The sequence below is a fragment of the Perca fluviatilis genome, chromosome 17 (assembly GCF_010015445.1).
Source record: "Perca fluviatilis chromosome 17, GENO_Pfluv_1.0, whole genome shotgun sequence".
In the NCBI taxonomy this organism is placed as follows: Eukaryota; Metazoa; Chordata; class Actinopteri; order Perciformes; family Percidae; genus Perca; species Perca fluviatilis.
In genome coordinates this window covers 23789397-23814350 of record NC_053128.1, presented here as the reverse complement: position 1 = coordinate 23814350, position 24954 = coordinate 23789397, and the positions used below count along the sequence as shown (strand labels likewise).

The window sequence follows — 24954 nt, the reverse complement described above, 5'->3', positions numbered from 1 at the left end:
TATTTAATATAAACAGATGTTATACATAAAACTAATTACATCCACCACCAACAAAAGTCCTTTCTCGGCTGAAAACACTGTTAACTAAAAAGTCTTAATCTATGGTATGTTTAAGTGATGAATGAGATGTCACTTATTATTTGGTCAACCCCACATAAATATGAAATGCATATACAGGAGCTATCCCAGGTAACCTAAACAATATACTGTTATCCCGAATTAGTTGACTTTACTAGAAATTTGGGTGGAAACCCGTTGCCTTAAACCGTTGAAGTTTTTACACAAGGTGAAACACAACAGGTATATTATGCAGGCAAACAATGACATGAACAGCCTGTTACTGGTAAATGTTTTCTAGTGGTATCCACACATGTATTCAAATCCAAAAATGTAGCTGAAATGAATTATTTTCAGCAACAGCAGTGATGTTGAGCCATTGTGGTACTATCAGGCTATCACCACCAGAGGGCAACAGACACCAACGCCAGTGGTTATAGGGTGAATTCTGTGACGTCTCATATTTACAGATGATGCATTCCGTTTGAGGAACTACAGATCAGGTGGCTATACTGTCAGTCACATAATATTTCAGAAAAGAAAACAAGAAAGGAAGCCATATCTTAATGCTTAACAGCAGCTTTTATTGAATCAAGACCATTTTTACAAAACATTTTTAATCAGGAGATACTTCTTTGCAAACTACAACTTTGCATGAACGTTGATTTTGAATTACATCTTTTCTTAAAAACATCTTTTATCTCTGAATTAGTTTATAAAACATGACATTTAGACACCTTAAACCACACAAAGTGCAGGCAATGTCGTTAAACACACAAACAAAGGTCCCCATTTCTTTCACAAACAATGCTATGTCTTCCACCTCAAAGACATTGTTTTTTACAAGAAATCTCACAAATATGTTTTTTTTTCTTAGGAAAAACAAAAATCACACTGGCACTATTTTAAACTGTGGTGAATGTAACATTTCAACTTTTCTACAACAGGTCTGCAATTTAACACTTGAAAGGTTAAACATGGTAACCATAATCCCTGATTTGGGATAAAATAAAATAAAGTAATGACAAATCAATTACTCAGCACCGGCCAAGACCATTATTCAATAAAAAATAGGTTCAGGTTAATTTAGATGCATTTTCCACTCATTTTGAAAAGAATCTCTCAACTCATAAGGGATATTTGTTCTGTGCTTTAAGGTCTCTGTTACCTCTTAGTTACTCTCTCTATTAGTTTGACACAAAAGACAGTATAGCAGGTAACATCATGAAAGGTGACACTTCATATATATATGTATTTGATCATCATCTAACAGACTCAGTGATAAGACTTAGTGAAATGTAGTTCAGTAACAAAACCTGTCATTTAAAAAGACAAAGGAGGTTAAAAATATAATTAATTAATACTGAAAATTTTTAAAATAATCTATAAAAGTTGAAAAAAAATCTGTACAAGCATAATGCAATGCAAATCCCAAAAATAAAAATTTGTAAAGACCAAAAGATTAAAATAAATCCAGTGAATATAGCAACACAAGACACAAATAAATAGCCAGTGTACACATCTTGGAGTTTTTTGTTCCCATATACACTCCTTTTAAACAGTTTCTAATCTTCCCATACATAACAGAACCAAAAAATAAAAAAAAACATAAATATAAAAGCATCTTCTTTATAGTTCAGGTCAAAAAAAGTACATAAATAAATACAAAATGACTAAAACGGTTCTTATCGTTAGTATAAAAACAGATAATATAAAAGGAGCATCTTTAGTCTTGAGACAGGTTTGTCACTCTCTTTCTGTATGAAATTTGTATATATCTTTTTTCCACTAAAAGGTTTTGTCCATTTTACAAGTCTCTACTTAAACTGGTCTGGAATCAGATTCATCTGTGAATGGATACTTGTAGGCGGGCTGGAGATGCCTTCCGACCAATCGGACATGTTGGAATGTGGGGACGAGCTGGACCATTGGTCAGGGGAGCCGGGGGAGGGAGTTAGAAACGGGTGGTCAGGCACCTGTAGCTGGTGGTTAGGTGTGTTGTCCATGGGGCTAGAGTAGCTGTGCTGGGAGGGAGGGGTGAGAAATTGGTTGCCAAGGATCTGCGTCTCCTGGGGCATTACGGTGTGGATTGGCATAGAGTGGCCGTTGTTTTGCTGCATGTCGGAGCCGTTCAGCTCAACGTTTGGGAAGCTCTGGTTGAGGGACTGGCCAGCTGTGGTGGAGTTGGAGTTTTGGTGCTGGAGCTGCCGCGAGTGAGCCTGCTGCATCATGTGTGCAGAGCCGAGGTGGCTGGTCTGCAGATTCTGGTAGCCCATGATCTGAGACAGAGTGGCAGTGCTGACGCCATGCAGAGCACCCATCATGTTGTGGGATATTGGTGGTGCCTGGGTAAAGCCTCCTTGCTGGCCGACACCTGGGTGCATCCTGGAGATCCAGTCAACCTGGCCTCCTCTGTTGCCACCTATGGATGTTGTGCCCTGACTACTGGGGCTGGACACAGGCATGTGGGAGAGACGGAGTGGGTGAGGGTCAAAAGACATACAGCCCATATCCTTACCCATGCTCATCTGGCCCATGTGGTCTCCATTGCCTTGTAGGTGATTTAGAGACATAGGTGGGGACTGCTGGAAGGGTGACGTCATGGGAGGAGAGGCCACATCAGACAGGTAGCCATGCGGAGACTCAAGGGAATCAACCGGGGAGAGGACAGCTGACGTGTCCAGCAAGTTGCCCTTCCCATCCAGCGACTTTTTCTTCTTCATTCTATTATCTTTGCCCCCATCCTTCCCTCCTTTTCCACCGGCGCTAAGTTTTCGAACCTTTTTGACAGACAGGGTGGGCTTGAGGTTGCTAAGGTAGTCATTGGGGGAGCAGAGAGGTGGGGATAGGCTTGAGGTGCTTAGGGGGCCGCTGTGAAGCCCGGGACTCCTAACCAAATTGTACTCATCCAGAAGGCGGACGATGTCATAGTGCATGCGTTCCTGGGCAATATCTCTGGGCAGCTGGTCAAGATGGTCGGTGATCTCACGATTGGCAAAGTGTTCCAGAAGAACCTTAGCTGTCTCAAAACTGCCTTCACGGGCTGCAAGGAAGATTGGTGTTTCCTCCTTAAAAAAAAAAAAAAAAAAAGTTAATACACTATGTATACTACTGTGACTGTAACGCTGTTAATACTTGTCAAATAGCTCGATCATAGTCACATCATTTCACATACCTTGTTATCTTGCATGTCTTTGTTGGCACCATTTTTTAGCAGCACCATTGCTGCCTCCACATTGTTTACAGCCGCGGCCCAGTGAAGAGCAGATTTACCTGCAGGGAGAGTAAAAAGGGTGAGGGTTGATTATGATAACAGCTCAGCACACTGGGAGGGATCTTTATGGACTGTTGAGATGATATGTTGATAAAACGTTAGCTACCAGAATCATCGGTGGCGTTAGCATCAGCGTGGCAGTTGATAAGCTCTTCCACCATGCCCTCAACCGCCAATCGGGCTGCTAGAATCAGCGGTGTTGTTCCGTCGTGCATGCGGGCGTCAAGATCAGTGGCGCGGTTTCGGATTAAAATCTGCAAGGATACAGACTTGTTTAGTTAGGTGCTTTTAAGATGCTGGACAAACCTTTATGAGAAATCAAAGCCAGGAGAGACATGAGACTCCTGTGGAGGAAGAGGCTACCTGGAACACTCCCTGTGCATCTGCAGCCACAGCAGCGTGAAGCGGAGTGCGGCCCATGTTGTCCTGAACGTTGGCATCGGCGCTGGACTCCAGGAGGCGTTTGGCAGCATCAGAGCGGGCGTAGCGAGCCGCCAGGTGGAGGGCAGTCTCGCCTGTGCGGTCAGTCTGGTTGTGGAGGTTGGCGCCTTGGTAAATGAAGTCAGAGATAATTTCTGCTGAGGGATCCTCTTCCTCTTCACTGGTACCAGTCTCCAGTCCTCCACCGCTGCAGGAGGCGATCATCAGGGGAGTGAAACCATCTGAAAGAGGAAGGGAGAGGATTATAATGAGTTCCCAGGCACTTGTCTGTCATTGTTCACAGAAGACTACAACATCTTTCAAGGGGTTTTCATGATATTCTGTAAATCATCCAATAACCAGTGTACACACCTGGTCCTCTGACATTCACATCCATGCAGTCATTCTCTATCTCTCCCTGAGGAGGGGTAGGAGCAATGGACGCAATACGCAGGTCAGCTGCATCCAGATGCTGCTGTGTCCATTTCCTGTGGTCAGTACGGTCACTTAAATCCAACATGGCCTGCTCCTCAAACTGAAAGACACACCAATCGTCACAACGTCAGCATTGGTAGCACACATGAAAAGGGTTGAGAATACACAGTTTGGTAAAGCATAGCTTATTTAGACAAGTAGACTTTTTTCTTACCCTGAAGCGCCTGCAGTCTGGATCCTCATCATCCCATTCATTTTGATTGTCATCCATAAGATTGATGTCTGAGTTTTTCATGGGCCTGGAAGCATGTTAGAGTAGTTACATTACATCAAATACAAAAGACACATGATAAAGTATGCTGCTGACAGTCAAGGCTAAGAAAACACCTAGCTGCAGGTAAAGTTTTTCTGCCTTCATATTCCATTTTCAAAATCTCCTTACCTCAATCCAACAGAATCCTCTCCCAGTGGCTCTCTGCGTTTCTTTTTGCTGGGCTCCGACGTTTTGAATCCCTCAGGAAACCAGAGCTGGCCGTGCTCTCGTCGCCTCTTACGGGACACCAGAACACCAAGGCAGATGAAACCCAAAGCAGCCAAGCCGAAGAAGACTATGTACATGGGGTAGAGCTCTGAACTGGAGGGAGTAGGTCTCACACCTGGAAAGATAGTCAAAGTCATCGTGTGTTATTTACAATTTCCACTTGTAAGTAATTAAGTGTTTTTAATATAACACATTGAATATATATACGAAAGGCTGGAGATGAGTTACATACTGGTGACAGCTTCAATATAGGGAACATTGAGATTCCCGCTGGTGGCCAGTGCTCCAAGGAACGCAGCTACATCTGTGGCGCTCTGGAAGCATTCACTAGACTGCTGGTAACACTGACGGTTGTCAATCTCCAGGTACACCACAGACCTACGAGCAGAAATGGATGCAAACATTCATATTCAACACTTCTGTGATCCAAATACAAGTCATTATAGATATGTTCTGCTAATGAAAACACATGAAAAATTGTGACTTTTATGTGGTGCCTACCCTTTGACTTGCACAGGATCGAGCTCTCTGCGTTTTCGAGGGCTAACCATGGCAGACACGCTTTCCTTCACTTGATCCAAAACATTGGCTGGCATTGAAGCCCACTCGGGCCAACCATCTGTGGAGCGCTTCAGCACGTTATGTTTAACGAGGTCCTGTTCGTTGCCATAGTAAGGGAAGATCATTGGTTCTCCTTTGGCGTCACGGCGGAACACCACATTGGTGTGGAGAACACTGCTGAGCTCTCTGAGGAAGGCTGAAGAACGATTTTTAAGCTGTTCGGGGGGGATATGGACCACCAGAACTAAGTGCCCGTCTGCCAGCTTCTCTGGCATGTTGTTGGCGCAGTCCAGGCCATCCCATTCACATTCGGCATTGTTGCAGCCCTGGTCACAGTGACCGTCGGCATAGTGGTCTTTACAGTACTGGTCATACAGCGGACTGGAAGAAAAGTAAGAGATTGGGTTAGCATTCTGACATACACATATATAAAATAAATAATAAGTAAGACAACTCTATGACAAATCCACAAAATATCTGTGTTTTCAAGACTTACTTGCATTGTCCTTCCTGTCCCTGACAATCAAAGCCATCATAGAGACACCCAGGGCTGTTGCACTGGCCATCACACTTCCCATCGTTAAAGTAGCGCCAGCACTGCAAGGCCGCAGAGCAGTTTTGCCACGGGTCATCAAAATTAAGTGAGCAGTCTCCTCCATCCCAGCCACAGGCATGGTTGTTGCACAGCGAGTCGCAGATATGGTTGCCCGCCCACTCGTCACACTGAGGAATCTCGCAGCTCACCTCCACTTCCGGAGGCGGGGTGATGTCCCCGCCAAAACCTCCAACAAACGAATAGTCCAGGATGTGGCACAGCAGGCCGTTGAAATTGCTGGGGCAGCTGCACTGGAAGAAAGGCACGTCTGGGGTGATCTGGCACGTGCCACCGTTGTAGCAGGGGTTGGAGATGCAGAGGCTGTCAGTGGGGGTCTGGCACTCAGGCCCAGTGAAGGTTGGTGGACACAGGCAGCGTGGGCCTAGGTGGCCTGACACACATGTACCTCCATTCCTGCAATTCAGACTCCCGCAAGAGCGAGAATCATACTCGCAAGAAGAGCCGGTGAAGCCCTAGAGGGACAGAAATGAGGTTATAATCTTTGTGGTATACTTGAGGATAGCAAAAGTATCTTTCAAGAGGCAATGCTATAAGTGGATCACACAGCTGTACTCACAGGTGGACATTTGCAGATGAAACCATGAGGTGTGTTACTAGCAACAGCACACGATCCTCCGTTTCTGCAGGGTCTTCCTTTACAGCCATCAAACACTTTGTCACAACGTTGACCTGGAAAACATAAGCAAACGTGTTACCATCTGTACACCATTCAGACACTGCAGACACAGGGGTACTGCAGTCTTGTTACATGCTGCTGGTGCACATCGGTACCTGTATATCCAGTGCGGCATTCGCAACGGTAGCTGTTGGTGAGCTGAATGCAGTTGTAGGACCCTCTGGGGTCACAGGGGTCTGACAAACACTCGTTGACGTCACCTTCACAGCGCTCTCCTACGTAGCCTGCTGGACACACACACTGGTAACTTCCAATGCGGTCTACACACTTGCCGTTGTTGAAGCACTTTGGCTCGTTGGTTAGTGGGTCGCTGGAGGGGATGCAGTCATCCAAATTAATCTCACAGTGGACACCTACAGGGGACAGAAATGTTGCGTTAGAAAATATTTGAATTCTCATTTTTCTTGTCAAGTTGATTTTTTGACAATGTCAGACTTTGAATGTGCTATGTAGGTGTATACCTTGTGTTCCTCTGGGACAGGAGCACTTATATGTGTTGATGAGGTCGATGCATGTGCCTCCATTCTGACAGGGCTGTGACTGACATTCATTGATCTCTTTGGAGCAGTTTACACCGTGGTAGCCAGGGACACACTGACGGAGAAAAAAGAAAATCATTATAGGAATTATTATGTATTTGTTACTATCACATTTTGTACAGTAACTCTCAACTGTCCAATAATCTCATTATATTTGTAGATTTCCATGTTATTTATTTCATTCCAATCCAAATCAACCTACCTCACAGCTGTAGCCACCCAGATAATCAGTACAGGCGGCTCCGTTCTGGCAAGGATTGGGTGAGCACTCGTCCACTTGTTCCTGGCAGTAACTCCCGGTGTAGCCGGCCTGGCATCGGCAGTAATGTGTGCTCCCAGCATCCAGACACTGGCCTGAGTTCCTGCACAGGTGAACCACCTCCACCCCTGAAATCAACGAGGAAGGAGTTACAGAATGCACAAATCATACACAGGTCTTGTAGATTCAACACTTGTAACATAAAAATCCATATCACATGATGGAAAATGACTTTTAGCTGGCTATCGTACCTTGCTGTTGGGCTGCGACCTCACAGGAAACACTGGGGATGTCACAATAGAGACCAGTCCATCCAGTCTGACACTGGCAGGTGTAAGAGGCTCCCTGTTGCCAGCACGAACCTCTATTTTTACAGGGGGATGAATCACACCAGCGCACAAGATTCTAACAGGAAAACAAAGGCAGAAAATACTTAATAAACTGTATAAATGGAGGCAATGCATGGAACCACCACAGTGCCTACACAAATAGCCTGACAAAAGATGATTTCTACCTGACAATTGACTCCTGTGTAGCCATGAGGACAGGTACACTTGTACGTCCCATAACTGTCAAGACAAGATCCTCCATTGAGACACGGTTTGGAGTCACACTCATTGATATCATATTGGCAGTAGCTGCCAGTGAATCCAGGTAGACACAGGCAGGTGAACGCATTAATTCCATCCACACAAGTGCCACCATTGAAGCAAGAGCTGGAGGGACACAAGGAAATTAAAAGGTTAAAACCTTATTAGACTTGCTTTGGGCAGGGAAATAAGTTAAAACAACATTTTGACAAGGCGAGCTACCTGTCGGTGCAGTCATTGGTGTTGATCTCACAGTTGATGCCACTGAAGCCAGGCGGGCAGGTGCAGGTGTAGCTGTTGACACAATCGGTGCAATTGGCGCCATTCCTACATGGGTTACTCTCACACTCATTAATGTCCTGCTCGCATCTGCTGCCACGAAACCCGGGCAGACAGGTACACGTGAAAGTGTCGATGCTATCGCGGCACAGACCACCGTTACTGCAGGGATCTGAAACACAGAAAAGAGGAAATAAAATAACCATTTTCTCGCTCTGAATCGTAGACAAGATGAGAACTTCTAATGGTCATAATCTGTTCCTTACTTGGTTTGCAGTCATCGGTGTCGGTCTCACACTTCTGGCCAGTGTAACCTGGTTGACACTTGCACTGGTAGCCACCCATAGTGTTTTGGCATATAGCACCATTGCGACATGGGTTCTTCACACATTCGTTGATATCGATCTCACAAGTTTGACCTTGAGGGGAAGAGAAAGATATTTGAAGAAAAGTTTATCACATTGTCCAGTGGATGGATAGATTATTGGACAGGTAGAAATGGATAGATGGATAGACACCTTGCCATCCTTCAGGGCAGATGCAGGAGAAGCTCTGGTAGTCTTCAGCCTCCTTACACACTCCACCATTTTTACAGGGTCTGGGGCTGCAGGGCGCCAGCAGGATCTCACAATTTTCACCTAGTAACAGATAAAAGAAAACATCAGTGCTTGAATTGCACTGGTAACATGGAGCAACGGTTTCAGACTTTAATATCGAACACCAAGTCATAAAATGTAGGTTTAATTTATCTGCAAAAGATTTGTTTTCGAAGAGGGACATTAATTCTAAATCCCAGTTTCTATCCCACTTCCTTATCCATTTCCATGACGAGTTAGCTAAACAGGAAGGGCCTTCCTGTTTCCTGCTATTGTGTGATCACAGACAGGAAACAGGACGTGGCGGAAGTGGGAATAGGGCTTGGAGCAGGCTCCGGCTTATATTAGCTGCTGTGGCATGTTATTCCAAAACACACACACATACTGTTATCCCTGCAAAGCAGACAGGCAGATCTTTCCACACAGAAAAACAGACATGGTGTTTTCTAAAACAACATAAGATAGGACTGGATAGGCCTTCTGTGTGGAAAGCGGAAGATTGTCTTTACATTTTCAGACCTGTACAAACAGCTAACTAAATTAAACAAACAACCCAGGTATTAGTGTGAAAAATAAACAGCTGCATGTCGTACCAGTGTAAGGCAGCAAACAGTTGCACTTGTATCCAGCCACATCATCGATGCAGGTACCCTGGTTGAGGCAGGGGTTGGAGGCACACTCGTTGATGTTAGTTTGGCAGTTAGGTCCTACAGTGGCAGGATTAGAGGGCACCAATGAGTTAGATATAGCCTAACAGGGCACACACTCAGTCTCAATGAGCAAAGGAAGTCATGGTTATAACTGACCAGTAAATCCGGCTCTGCATGTGCAGTGGTATCCGCTGGTCATGTCCTTGCAGGTTCCCCCATTCATGCACGGGTTGGACTCACACTCGTTATTATTGATGTCACAGTTGGGGCCGCTCCAGCCGGAGTCACAGGTACATTTGTAGCTTAAATGCAAAGAAATTGTCAAGTCAGTGCTGTTTTTATTTTATTTATTTATTTAAGGAAATGTATTTGTGCCATTTATCTATGCTCACCCATTGATGAGGTCCTGGCAACGGCCATGGATGCAGGGGTTGCTGCCACACTCATCCACCTGAGATAAACAGGTGGCGTCGTTGTAGCCCTCTGGGCACAGGCAGGTAAAGCTGTTGATGCCATCGATGCATGTACCCCCGTTGTGACAGGGGTTTATGGCACACTCATCAATGTTAATGTTACACATTGATCCTAAAAGACAATAAGATATGATTTTAGGACAATGCAGCATATATTGTTTATGTAAGATGTGAATTGATAAAATACCTACACTGTGGGGCATTATAAATGTCCAACAGCTGGACACTTTGGTCTTGGGTGTGAAATTCTTTGAGCCTTTACAAGCTGCTAGCTAAGGTGCACTGGGTGGCTTTTGGACAATAGAGAGAGCTAACACTAAAGACTCCCTAAACATTCAACAGGCAGAAGCTGTAGCAGCTCCAATGTGGGCCTAGCCTGGCGGCCCCTGGAGGCCCGTTTGCCTCTCCTCCATTGATTAAATGGGGCCCTGTTGAATAGGCAGAAGGAGGGTTTCAGCTGGATCTGATTGGGGGAGGTGCTGCCAGGAGGTGTGGGGGGGGGATCTCATCTCCCTATTCACACACACACCACCCCCCATCCAGGGAGAACTAACCTCACCCAGGGCTGTTTACAGGGGACAGAAGGCCAGACCCATTTCACACGCGGCCGAGTAACAATTAAACCCCCCTCTGATCCCCAACCAGCTCCCTCCTCCTCTGCTCTTCATCAATCAGGAAGGGAGGGCCCAACTGCCTGATCTTCAGTTACAATAGTCCTCTGTCCCTCTGTGTCTCAGTCCCGCCATGCCCTCCACACTCACCCCGTCAGCACAAAAAGATGGAGGGGAGGAAGAGGAGGAGGGATGCACAGAAGCCTGCACACACACACTTGTTCCTCCCTGGCCCCTTTCTAGCATAATCACACAGCCACTACCAGTCAGAACCGGCTCTGTTGGGCCTTGAAAGGGAGGAAGAGGGGTCTATTTGTTGAGCTTAGACTTTTTCACTGAAGCTTTATATACTGGTATATTACAGGTGGACATGTGTCAGTGAAGTTAGTGAGGTGAAAACACTTTAATCTGAGATATTTTGGGGTTTTGTCATGCAGTTACACACTACTAAACATCAGATATGTGATTAAAGGCCAGGCTCTTTTCCTTTTAAAGTATCACCTTACAGACTTCTTCCAGGCGCAACGTCACAACCTTTTCAAATGGCAAACAAAGTTAGCGCTTTGTGTGTGTATCAGGTTGGGGACTGTGTTCCTTTCTCTGCCCCCCCCGCCATCCCACACAGGCAATCCAACACCATTGTTCCGCAGGAGTGGACCCGCCAGCCACCTGTCCTACCTGCCCCTCCCAAAGCTCAGGGGACCACCCCCCCTGCATCTGTAAACTCCACCCAGTGCTCACCTGTGTAGCCAGGCTCACATGCACACTCGTAGCCGTTGATTTTGTCGATGCACCTCCCGTAGTCGCAGGGTTTGCTCTTACAGTCGTCCAGGTTCACCTCACAATTGAAACCTGTCAATTGGAACAAATGTAAGCAAATGATATGAGGAAAAGCTCAACATTTTAGCTGCAGGAATCTATTGAATGTTGATGTCTAATGTCTTACCTGCAGTGCCTTTAGGGCAAGCACAAATATATGTGTTTTCCCTGTCCTGGCAAGTGCCACCGTTCTTGCAGGGCTGGCTAAGACACTCATTGATGTTAGTCTCACACAAGCGGCCAGTGTAGCCGGGGCGGCAGTAGCAGGTGAAGGAGGCTAGACCATCCTTGCAGGTGCCATAGTGGCAGGGGTCAGAGTAGCACTCATTGATGTCAGTCTCACAGTGCTGTCCTGTGTAACCTGGACAGGAAAAAAAGAGTAAGTATTTAAAAGATTAATGGCAATGTTCATTTGGAGAGAAAAAAAAAAAGTGGAAGACATTTTCAAGACAATTCCGAAAAAAAATAATTGTTTGGTTTACCTTCAGCACATTCGCAGGTGTACTTGTTGGGACCATCGGTACATTTAGCTCCATTCTTGCAGGGGGTGCTGGCACACTCGTCAATGTCCACCTGACACAGACTCCCCGAAAAACCTGCATATTCATTGAACAAAATACAGAATTTAACTTTTCTTGAAATGATTGTACGAAATTATGCCAAAAATAATTTAGCTAGTTATATATTCTGTATATCATGACTTCAGTGTGCATAATGCGAGAATAGTGAGACAGAAAAAACAACTAATTTGCATCTGATGTAGGTCTGCAGGACACTGAAGGTCCTAACGAACCATTCCACAACACTACTTCCACCCCCCACCCCCACCCCTCCTCGGCTCTTACTGTGCAGTGAAATCTTTCTTTCAAACCACTACACAATGGCCTCCAGCTCCCCGGCCATAAACCAATCCCTGCCCTCCCCCAATTTTGGCGCTAAGCTCTAACACAAACTCTCATGCCCGCCAAATATGCTAATGTTCCTGCAACCTGATCCCCTATGTCCTGTTTACCCGAAACCCCTCCAGTGAAACGATTAGAGAAAGTTAATAATTTCCATTTGATCTGTAAACCAAATATAACGAGTTATACTCAGCTAAGTTAATGATCCACTCTTTTATAGCCTCTAACCTGCTCCCATTGCCTGACCAAAAAGACACCAAAAGGATCCAAGAGCCTATTTATTTTACTCAATTAACTCTATCGTCTTTCACATTCACTGCTCATTTCTCACCTTTTGAGCACTCGCAGTGGAAGGAGTTGATTTTGTCGATGCACTTGCCATTGTTGAGACAAGGTTGGCTGGCACACTCATCTGTGTTCATGTGGCAGAACACACCCTCATATCCTGAAAGCGTACAGACACATGAGGAGAAAAGAGTTATTGACCAAATCAAGTACCCTTACCCTAGTCAATGCCCCAGGGTTTAATAATGGTCCAAAATTACGAAGATCCCTGCATTTACCTTTTCCCCTTTCCCTCATGCAATATAAACCGATGCTCTTACCTGGCATACAAATGCAGTGAAACCCTCCAATCTGATCCAGGCAGGTGGCGTCATTGTGGCAAGGATTAGACATGCATTCATTGACATCCATCTCGCAACGAGGTCCTTCATATCCTTGAAGACACTTGCACTGGAAAGAGCCTTTGGTGTTGAGGCAGCGGCCACCGTGTTCACAAGGGTTGGCACCTACAACATTTGAGATACAAGTTGTTATGCATATGTGGTCATTTATGCATAATAATTTCCAAACTATACCAGAAGAAAACTTTTTAACTTACCGAGGGAGCATTCGTCAATGTCCAGGTTGCAGGCTGACCCAGTATAACCTGGGGGACAGGTGCAGATCGCCATGCCGTTGACTGGGTTGGTGTCACAGTTGGAACCTTTTTGACACGGATTGCTGATGCAGGCGTCATCAAGGTGGCACAGCAAACCTGGGGAGCACCACAAGAACATATTTCATCAAACTGTATCATTACATGTATTCACTTTATTAAGATCCGTGTGTACAGTATGTCTGGAACAGCCACAGATAGGTGTACCTGTGCGCCCATGAGGACACTCGCAGAAAAAGGAGGCTACGCGGTCGTGGCAGGTAGCGCCGTGGTAACAAGCCGCGCTGGCGCAGTCGTCAATGTTCTCGCTGCAGTCGTCACCGGTCCATCCGTTGACGCAGACGCAGTGGTAGCTGCCGTGAGTGTCATGGCACGTCCCTCCATTCTGGCATGCGTTGGGCATCAACTCACACTCGTCCACATTTTCTGTGCAGTATTGACCTGAAAGAGTTTATAAAGCAAAATAGCAGTGTGAGGCAAAGTTTATACGTGCTATCTTTGGAATTTTCTGATTTCATTTTAAAGTTAGAAAAAAAAATCTGTCTCAAAGCAAAAGATCACCTGTGTAATGAGGTGGGCACCGGCAGTTGTAGGTGTTCACACCATCCACACACATACCACCATTCTGGCAGTTGTGGCCGGGACAGTCATCGATGTTATGCTCACAGTGCTGACCTGTGAAGCCTGAACAGGGAGAGACCAAGACAAAAAGAAATACAATGTGAAAAAGTGGGGAGTAACAAAGATATAGAAAAAGATTTAGCAACATTTGCTTTTAGTTAATAATAAGACCCTTTCTTCCTCTCGTTATAACTGGGCACTCAAGAGAAAGATAAGCTATCTATATCCTCGTGGCAGATTGTTTTAATGCCCTATAGATGACAGAGCAACTTGTGTCTTCGTCAAACATCAAAGGTTTGAGTGGGTGTTTTATAGCCACGATAGTCTGATTAACAATCAACCCGCAGCTCTGCAGGTGCTCGTGCAGCTTCACTATCTAGCCGCATTCCAGCACGGACACCCACGAGAGCCACACAGCATGGGTTAAACTTTAACACACAATATCCCTCATTGATCTGCATATCTAAACAACTTGCTCTGTGCTGACCATAAGCACTCAGTCAGACAACAACACAGACAGCTAAAAGCTTACACGATGACCACATGTTGAACCTTTCAGAGAAATAGATGTGTTCTTAGTTACGATGTGTTATGGAGAGGAAAAATTCTTCACAGCTGCAGTCCTGCCTCTAACAGCAGTAACCACAATTGCTCAAAACTAACCAGAGCTTTACACAACTCTGCAACGGCTTTGTGTGCCAACACAATAAAGACGCCAAACAGACTGGCTGCATTTAACTGAAAAACAAGATATTTCTGTGTGTGAGTGTGTGTGTGTGTGTGTGTGTGTGTGTGTGTGTGTGTGTGTGTGTGTGTGTGTGTGTGTGTGTGTGTGTGTGTGTGTGTGTGTGACCTCATGAATAGGGTGTGTATATCTATACGTATTATGTGTAGGCCCATGTGTGTACCCCTGGTGTTGTGGGGGCTTGCTGGTGATTATCAGTAGGAAACGTCTGTGTGAGTGCATCCTGCCAGTGGAGGCTGGCAGAGAGGGAGGTAGCCAGAGTCTACTCATTCCACTTAATCAGATTTTACTACAACAACAGGTTGGTTTTTAGGTCAACTGATGTAATAGGAAAACAAAAGTGTACGTTTTGTTGCTACACTAGCCATATGCAACTCCATATGTCAAAAGAAAAAAAAACTATATGCGCTTGTTTATCTGTAGATGTGTATGTTTGTGTGTTACCTGGAAGGCAGCTGCAATCATAGGTGGTGTCTCCCTTCTGCACACAGGTGCCTCCATTTTGGCATGGTGAAGGGCTGCATGGCATGTAGGGTGTCTCACAGTGTTGACCAGTGTACTCATGAGGACAGCGGCAGTTGTATGAGCCCACCTCGTTCACACACACACCACCATTAAGACAGAGAGAGGGAGTCTGGGCGCACTCGTTGACGTCTTGCTTGCAAGTTTGACCGTGGAAGGCGGGTGGGCAGGTGCAGATGTACGTGGATTCGAAGGCTGAGCACTGGCCACCGTTTGCGCATGGATTGGACGCGCATGGGTTGGCAAGCTGGCAGGTTTTACCTTGAATACAAAACAACAAGAGAGTTGTTAATCATTATGGTTCATGGGGAAATGATTACAAAGAGTACAAAAAAGTGTATGATAACATTATATCTACATACCTGACCACCCAGGTGGGCAGCGGCAGCGGAAGGCGTTGAGGGTAATGAGATCACAAGTTCCTCCATTGCGACAGGGGGAGCTCATGCAGGCATGGTTGGTGGGGGTCAGGCAAAGCCGGTCTATGAAACCCAGGCGGCACACGCAGCGGAAATCAAACGTGTTGCCATGGGAAACAGCGCGGCATTCACCACCGTTGCGGCAGGGTGAAGGGCTGCAGGGGCTTGGATACTGGCAACGATTGCCTACGTAGTCATTGGGACACCTGGGAGTAGACAGTAAAGGGAGAAGTAGTGGTGATTAGTTTAATTCATGGGGGCAATTATCTAAACAAAAGGGGAATAAGGGGAGGGTGGGAAGAGGGAGTAGTGGAGAGAGACTAAGAGTTTCCCGCCTAGGAAAGTCCCACTGCAGCGGGACTGGGACGGCATGTTGTTCTAGTGTGTCTCTCTGGATTAGACTCCCTCAGAACCTTGAAAACACATTCTGCTGGGACAACAGACGCCACTAAATAATAGTCTAGCCGTAGCAGCCCGTTCCCAACTACCTTTCGCGCCCAAGCTGTCCACACTCATCCTGAATGACTAAAGAGATCAAGGGGACTGTGCCGGCTCTGGATGTCCTATATGAAGCACTGCATTCAGGACCTAAGCCCCTGCTTCCCTTCCATCCAGACTAAGGATGGATGCTGCAACAGTCATAGTTCAAACTGGCTGAAGTGAAGACATAGAAACTCGGGACAGAAGCTTGACAAAGAACAGGGCTGGCCTCCCCTTTTGTAGTGTCTGGGTAATAATACATAATACACCCCCCCCCCCAAACACACACACACACACACACACACACACACACAACACCAAAAAACGAATTACAAGTAATTCACAGATATTGATTTCCAAACTGCCAACTGCTCAGACACAATCTGATATGCAGCTTGTACCTAACAGTGAAGTCCTATCACGTGCAAGGGCATTTAAAGTCAGCAAAAAAGTGTTTATGTTTGAATTGGGGCTTGTGTGCGAGTGTGTAGTTGTGCATGTGGGCGTGTGAGTGTTAATGTGTAAGGGAGGGCATCTGTTGGCCTCCGAGTATCTCCACAGGGAGCAGGTGCGCATGTTAATGAAGGCAGCTGTTGGACAGGACTCCTCCTCCTCCCCCCTTAAATCCCTCCTCCCTCCCTCCCCTCTGTCCCCTTGTCAGATGGGGGTGCTGACAAGCCAACCTCTTCTCCAGGGACATAAAGAACCCATGTGAAGTCAGCTGTTGCAACTTCTGTCTCCCCCCCCTCCCCTTAACCATTATTATTCTTAATTTCCTCTTTTCCTTACCTGTTCCTCTTTTGAATTCATTTTTCTACACTAATACTGAATCTTCTTTCCCTTCAGTCTTCTCCCTGTCACTGCTTCTCACATTTGGCTTTTCATTGCTCTGTCTTCTCGTTTCTCTCATGTGTTGACTTTTTACAGCTCCCAGAAGTTTGCTTTTTACAGCGTTACCCTTATGTCACATGGGACTGCCGAAGACTCCCTTGTTGACTTAGGTGTGACCAATCAGGGAGTTTTTAACAGTGCCATGAGCCCCACAGGGGGCCCAGACAGTTGCAACTGGCAGAAGATTGTAAAAGTATTTGTGTGGCTTTGAAGTTTCCTTGCTACCCATTCCACTTTACCATGAAAACACACGTGTGTGTGTGTGTGTGTATCATCCCATGCTAACTAACTGTAATAGATTCTCTTTGTCCTGAAGTCAGTCCAGTGTGAGATAAAGATCCACCCACACGCTGAAAAGCTAAGCAGCACACACCACGGCAACAGGTCTCTCCCAGCGATGCAATGTCCCCTCAGGCCAGAGCAGATGCTTCCCCGACCTCTGACCCCAAACACTTTTGTGACTGTGGGACGGCCTCTTTGCCTTCTCTCCCCCCCCTCTCTCCTCTCCCCGCTGGGCCTGATCTACCATCTGCCACTCTGGAGTGACTTTATCCTACGACACAAAACCAGCCCCACTGTGTGCTGGAAATACCACCGCTGTGGAAGATGTTATGTAAGTGGCTGAGGGTGGCGTACAGTAATTATGTGTGTAAGTTAGAGTTGTATTCTCTTGGTTTTTCTTTCATGTTGTTTATGAAAGTATAACATCATTATCGCTCTTCTCACTTCACACTCTCTTTAACACCCACTGCTCCCCTTTTCTCTTTAAGTGGCTCTTTGTTTCTGCCCTTTCTTCCTCATCTATTTTGTCTAGTTAGCTGATGTTCCAATGGATGTGTCTAATCATTAGCCAAGGTCTGACCCATGGAATCCACATCTGTACGTAAGACCAAGAACAGAACAGTGAAGCTCTGCTAGAGGAAATGAGGAATGTACTGGGCCTGGAAGGCTCTGAACTCCCACCGCACTTTACTAGGTTTAGTGGGTTTTATACTGCAGTAGGAGATCATGTAGATGTAAATAAAGGCATGCATAATTGCTGTATATACCGGGATATATATAAGCTAGTGAATGGATTCTTATTAAAGGTTCTCCTGTCTCTCAAGCTGTACTTTTTTAACAGTATACATTTAAAAAATAAATAAATATGAATTTCAAATATTGTGTTGGCTTAGTGAAGTTAAATCTTCAAAAACAAAATAGGTTCAACAAGTAACAAGTGTCACAGGAAAAAAAAATTCATTCTTCATAGGGATAAGGCTATTTCCTGTCTCACTCTAAAAGGAGTGAAGTGGGAAGATTTATGTGGGTCAGCCACAGTGACAAAAACTGAGCATCTGCTTGACTAATGACTGCAACTCACTTTCATGCACTAAATACCAATTAGCCAACACCAGGGTCATAACTTCAACTGTGTGTGATTGAGTGATAGACCTTGGTGGCAGATTCTTGGAGACATCCCAGCTCACAGTCAAACAAGGAAAAGCACCTGCCTGCCACTCCACTTCTTACAATTGTTATTAGTGACACATCTGCTAAAGTACCTCAGTTTGAAGCTGAACTGGGACCAGTTCTTCCCAGTCTCTCTTGTCTCTTGTATCAAATATACTAATTTGTAATATATGACATTAGGGATAATGAGTGGCAACTACCGGTAACTATTTTAACGGATAACATTTTCTCTCATGGATATAATCAAAACACAGATAAGGAAGAAGGCCTGCACATACACGTATGCTTCTAACCCATTTACCTCATTGCCCCACGCCCTATAGTCCAACACTGACCTGCCAGAGGAGTGGGTGTTTCTACATCTGACAGCCTGTGCTAGTGCATGTGAACTTCCAGCACCCACTAGAGCCAAATAGCGTCTTATCTATGTGCTGTGACAGCACAGCTTTGATCGCCCCGCTCTGAGGATCTCCAGACTCGCAGGATCCGGATCACTAACCAGTCTATTCTGAGGCCCTACCAACACTATGGGGAAATATTTGTTTATGTATCAAACATTTTCCACAGTAGCATTATGAGGTTGTTCTTAAGACTGAAATTAAAAATCTATATAAGTTTAAACACTGCGTGCCACCAATCTCATTCACTGCTGTATCCGGGGGGCCCTGGCATCTAGGGAATGGGCCCAACTAGGGGAGTGGCAGCATCGGTGCTTAAACCCCAATAAAAGCCCTGCACCAACAGGCACACTTGACCCAGCAATGCACCTGATTCGCTTAAGCCCACATGGAGCTGAGCCTTAACAGAGACCTGCTTGGTAATCCTATAGGAGGACAAATGAAGAACGACATTCCTTCTTGAGGGAGAGTGGAGCATCATTTTAGTGGTGCTGGGCTCCCTCTAGACAGTCTTTATGGGTGAGACATTTTATCATCAATACGCAATACCAGACAGCTCTGTGCAAGGTCAGAGAGGTCTGACTACACCAACCACAGACTTTCAATTTTCGGACTCAAGTCTATTTCTGTCAGACTTCTGCAGTATTTGAGATATGTAGTGAGACAGTTGAGATGTTTTCTGGGTTTATTATTAACAGTCACCTCAGACCAAAACAGTGTCTATTTCAGCAAAGCAGCATCAACAGTCAGTCAGTCGTGCAAAGGGCAACAACCTTTCAACCTCGCTGTGCCCTCTCACAAATGGAAACTAAATTTGACTCACACGACGCTGTGGCCTTACATGTTTTTAAGCTGCCTATTTAACAAGACGGCTACAGCTGCATGGGAAACAGGAAGCCCCAGACCTTCAGATAACCTTTTACTTTACTAAATCATGACATGAGTGCTTCCCCATTATGCGTCTCGTTGCTGTTTCCGTGTTTCTAGTACCACCACAAACTAAAAGTACACTTTCAAGTCTGATTCAGATTTCCCCAAATTGAAGCCTATTCTGGTATTGAAGCTTTTTCTTTAACATAAAAAGAAGATAAGAATAACAATGATTTCTTTAAATCAAACAAACACGATTTCTTTTCCCCATCCGAGTTTTAAGGATTAAAAAAGATGGAGAGCTAGAACTTGTTTGTTGATACTGTGTTTCTCCCCTCACATGCCCTGTTTGTCTAGAGGCAGAGCGGAGGTCTCATCTATGGTCTATGCCAAGGATTGTCAAGGATTTTCTTGTTGTTGTTCAAAATGAAGGCATTACAACCTGTCTCTATAACTAAGATGCCGGACAGCCGGACTTTTTTCTTGACTTAACATTTTCTATTGTTCCTGCCTTTGTTTTGGGAACGATCCACATTGAAAAGCTTTAAATTAAGAGTGACTATATTTAGAACCAGGAAGGACAGAAAACATCCTTTCTGCAGGACGGGGTAATGGAATACCAATTTTGTCTCAACACAATAATCCCACTAAACCCATCCGTAAGACATCTGATTACCACAGGTTACATCAAGCCTAACCTTGTTCTCTATGCCAGCATGTGATTTCACTCTCTTCTCAAGCTCGTGGGAACTGTGCTGAAAGAGGATTTAAATCCACCACGTACCACTCACATCTGTGTCACCACATGCGTTTAGACAATGCTGCACAAAACCCCATCATACAACATGACTCAACTGTTACTAAAGAACTGCATATGTGGGTTTAAAGCATTTTAGCATTTTGTGTTTGTTCTTGTGTGACAGGAACTAAACATCTTTACCTCACAAAAACTAGTCTGAATTTGTGGCATTGCTTTTACATTGTCATCACAGTGCCAGCCTCTTCTTCTTTTTAACCAGGTGGAATTTCCACGTATGCTGTCACGGGGCGCATGCCACCACACAATTTCCAGTTAATGTTGCACAACATTTAAATGGTGATGATGATGACAATGGTTATTGAAAGCCCCCTTGGTATATAGACGCTACACACTCTGACCCCTGAGCACTGGCTTGAATCTCGTAGTTCACCCCAAGCCTGATGGCTGCTTGGCTTGGCAGGGATGAATGATTAATGAGAGGAAAAGCAAGGAGGAAGAGAGAGCGAGGGGTGGGTGGGTGGGTGGGTGAAGTGATGCTCTTATCCTGTCTGTTTTTAATTGGACTGAGCAGAGATGGCGACCTCAATAACAGCTTTGTGGAGGAGGAGGGTGGAGGGTTTCTGTGTGCACACGTGCGGTGGTCTGTGTGTGGGGAGTGTGCAGATTAGATATTGTGAGTTGGTGGCCCTGGGCTGATGCAGCTTTTCTCTTCAATAGCTCCCCCTTGTCCCTACAGTCCAGAGAAGCGCCTGCCATGACCACATGCCCCTGAGGGTAAATCAGGCCACCCCTGAGCTTCTTTACAGATGATGCCACAACTTGCAATCACAATAAAATAAATTCTGCATTCTTTTCTGTCTCTCCTCCTCAGGAGTTAAATCTTAAAACTCCTCATTAGTAAAACTTAAAACTGAGATCCTCTTTTGTCCTCTAGCAAAACATTCAACATGAATTAGGCTTACACAGACATACATGTAGGTACGCTAAAGGGAATATTAGCATATCAGGTATATCCAAGAAGGACACCTCCAGACTGGATAAACTGATCAGGCTGGACTCTGTTTGTGATCTGTTTGCCGACCACAAACAGATCTGTGGTCGGCATGAAGGTGGACTCACTGGTGACGGTGGCAGAGAGGAGGACACTGGACAGGTGCTGGACATTACTGACAATGCCAGCCACCCCCTGCACACCGTCATCAGCAACCAGAGGAGCCTGTTTAGTGGAAGGCTGCTCCTTCCCAAAGTGAAGGACCAACAGACTCAAGAACTCCTTTGTCCCTCATGCCATCATACTGTACAACTCCTCACTCGGGGGGAGGAGGAAATAGGTTAAAGAGGACAGAACAGAACACTGTGCAATAAATTATTAATAATCTAATCACACTACACATACCTGGACACTCTAACTGCTCTTAACTGCTAATTTATGCTAAATGTCATTTATTTATTAACTGTATAATAACACAATACCAATAACAGTCCTATATATCTATCTTTATTTATGTGTAGTTTATTGTTGTTTTACTGTTTGTTTATTTTTGTAAAAATATTTAGCTAAAAGTTTATTGTTATTCTTATACTGTATTTTTTTTCTATTTAAAGAGTGTTTTGTAAAATGCTAAAATCTGCTGCCGGAAATCTAATTTCCTTGCGAGAGTCATCCCAAAAGGATCAGTAAAGAGAAGTCTAAGTCTAAGTCTAAGGTGTCTCACCCACATACTATTAACACCAATCCATAGCCTAAACAAATAGTCCACAATCTGCCTTCCCTTCCTGTTTGCCTTCAAATTTCTGCACTTTATTCCAGTTAATCTCACTCTCTTGACATCCAATCCAATTACATTTCACAGCCATCTGGCTTTCTAATGCGGGTGAGGTGGGGGGTGGAGGGGTGTGTGTCCATTCAGAAAGCAGGAGACAAGCCTTTTGGAGGGGGTGGCTGGAAGGGGGTATGGCAGAGGTTTGGTGTGTGTTGTGGTGTTTGGGGTGACTGTGGCATGATGGGAAGCCCCACTCAGATTAGTCACACAGCATTATTCTGACTGCAGGACAATGGGTGACGGGCGGCGGGCGAGCCCCAGCTGTCGCCCATGAAAAGGCAGAAAAACAAGATTTAGGACTGGACGCGTCCTCTCACTTTGCTGGTGAAGGGGTCTTGCATTCATTAATAGGCCTACAGATGGGGGGGTGGGGGGCTTTTGTCCAGCTACTCTTCTCCAACCTCTCTGGTACTGCACTTTCTTTTTATTTCTTCACTTCTTAAACTCTTTTCTTTTTGGGGAATGTGTGCAGCCTCACAGAGCGATGTGGCTCCTGGAGCTGTACAGGAGCACACCAGCCCAGAAGAAACTCAAGGGCCTCTGGTTGCTGGGCACAGGGACCTATCAAAGGCTGGAATGAAAGGGGGAATATGTGGCCCCTTTTTCTTTCCAATTAAAAAGCACTTTCAAGTACCAAAATTACACTACACTGCACTTCTAAGACTGCACAACTTTCATACAAAGAACGGGTAAAGATAACAGGAAATGCTAATACTTTGTGGCAGTCTGCAGTGAAACATCTGCTACATCACACTTTCCTGCCTTTTGGTTTTCTTGTTACTTACTTGCATTCTCCATTTCCATTAGAGGTGGCTTCACATCTTCCTCCATTCAGGCATGATTCAGTAGGCAGGGAGCATTTTAGACCTGTTGAGCATATACAAAATATTAAAGCACATAATGAGCTGACAAGGCAAACAGCATGTGGGAAATATGTACTGTTAAACTAGCTGTTAAGATTAACAAGGATTAGGTTGAGTTGGAATTATTAGTGGGAATTATTCATCAGTGAGATTTTTAATAATCTACATCTTTATTCACAGGAATTTTAATGTATTGTACACATGTACGTCTACATCCTAATCTTTAATTGATTTGTTACACAGTTGCCCGTGGGGGAAATTGGGACGCCTGCTGTGGACACCGGTGAGGCCAGAGCGCGTGGTGCGCGGCTTTTGTGGGGGGGGGGGAGCGCACGCTTTTGCGGGGAAAGCGCAGCAGCTGCGGAGCTCAGATGCGGAACAAAAGAAATCAAGAGTCCAGCACGAGCCATAAAACACTCTCCTCGGGCATTGTTTACCGGCAGACGGAATAGCAGCACCTCCTCCACCCGGCACTCACAACACTCTCCCATACATTCAGACAAAAGGTGCCCCCCCCCCGAGTCTCCCGGCCCCAACACACGCACTGCTTCTATTATCCCCCATGTTATTTAAAACCGGTTCTCAGAACAATTTAAGACCTACCTACATCCAAATATTTTTGTTTAGGTATAATCCATGAAATCTGGTTGCGAGACAAAACTACAAATACAATCATGGGTTTCGGTTCACGTAGTAGTCAAGTTCTTTTTTTTTTATGAAAGGCTAAGTTTCTTTTTTAACTTATTTACTGCATTAAGAGTAGCAATTAACACTGGTATGACTGCCTGTGCAGACAAAATAAACAGTTAACTTGTGTGAAATAACTTTCACGAGCGTACAACAGCCAATCACACCGCAGCATTTGGCTCCTGCACTTGTAGTGAATTCATTCCCACGACCAAGAAAGGCTCTTAAAGTAACTCAATAAAAGTTGTTACGGTATTTCCTAGATTTCATCAGTTTTTAGTCTTCAGCTCATACTTGTATAAAACCCCCAATGTAAGGTTAATGATCAAATAAATACAGCTATTAACCATTCACTAACTTCTTTAACAACCTAATTTGATTTCTTCGAGGTTTCCTTCATGCTCTCCGCAGCCTGTATCGTCACACTCCGCAACAATTCTTTTACTGATTTTCTTTACCTTGTGAGATGACGATTGCAGGAATCAGAAATGTTAGTTTCACAAAGAAACGATACATTCCTCCTGTTCAACTTCACAAATGCCGTTGACTCCCACGTAGGGTTCGCATAGATCCACAGTTTGGGACACTCCAGGTGTTTGCTTGAAATAAATATCCTTGTGGAAAAAAAGGTAAATCCAACAGTGAGAGAGGAAAGGTCTGCAAGAGGAGTTAGTTCATAGATGTTAACCTGGTGCTTTCCGAGTTCTCAATGAAATCTGCAGGCAACTCTACAAGTTCCTCCCACTCCTCCCTCCTCCCCCTCTCCTCCTCCTCCTCAGGCCAAATAAAAGCCGCTCTCTCTCTCTCTCCCCACACACACACACACACATACACACACACACACACACACACACACACACACACACACACACACACACACACACACACACACACACACACACACACACACACATTGTTATAAATGTACCTGTCCATATGACATAGGCCTACTTTAAACTGTAGCTCCACCATGATAAAATACAGCAGAGAAATGTGTTTTAAACATGAATGCCTCTGTTATAAATAATGCTACCATTTATCTTTGTGGAGTACTTTTACATGAATCATACATAATTATGTAGCCTACGTTTACTTAACATTTTCGATGCAGGACTTGTAATTATTATATTTTTACATTGTGGAGTTGCTACTTCAACAATTCAAAGATAATAGTGTAATTTTAAC

The 24954-nt window shown here is 44.9% G+C and overlaps 1 protein-coding gene across 1 annotated transcript; it reads right to left on the bottom strand.

The window, feature by feature from the left end:
- Nucleotides 1-620: 620 nt before the first annotated feature.
- Nucleotides 621-24469, bottom strand: notch1a (notch receptor 1a). The gene is made up of 34 exons (XM_039780131.1): nt 24228-24469; nt 23005-23086; nt 15489-15751; nt 15049-15387; nt 13800-13922; nt 13446-13679; nt 13182-13337; nt 12904-13089; nt 12630-12743; nt 11879-11992; nt 11524-11757; nt 11319-11429; nt 9886-10078; nt 9650-9795; nt 9437-9550; nt 8766-8885; nt 8514-8666; nt 8191-8419; nt 7893-8094; nt 7630-7783; nt 7322-7506; nt 7042-7174; nt 6676-6933; nt 6461-6573; nt 5785-6356; nt 5229-5669; nt 4960-5105; nt 4629-4842; nt 4401-4485; nt 4124-4286; nt 3695-3993; nt 3438-3585; nt 3233-3330; nt 621-3125 (listed from the first exon to the last, which is right to left on the bottom strand). Exons 1-34 carry the CDS (start codon nt 24283-24285, stop codon nt 1875-1877), a joined length of 7431 nt encoding a protein of 2476 aa, XP_039636065.1. The 5' UTR covers nt 24286-24469; the 3' UTR covers nt 621-1874.
- Nucleotides 24470-24954: the final 485 nt, after the last annotated feature.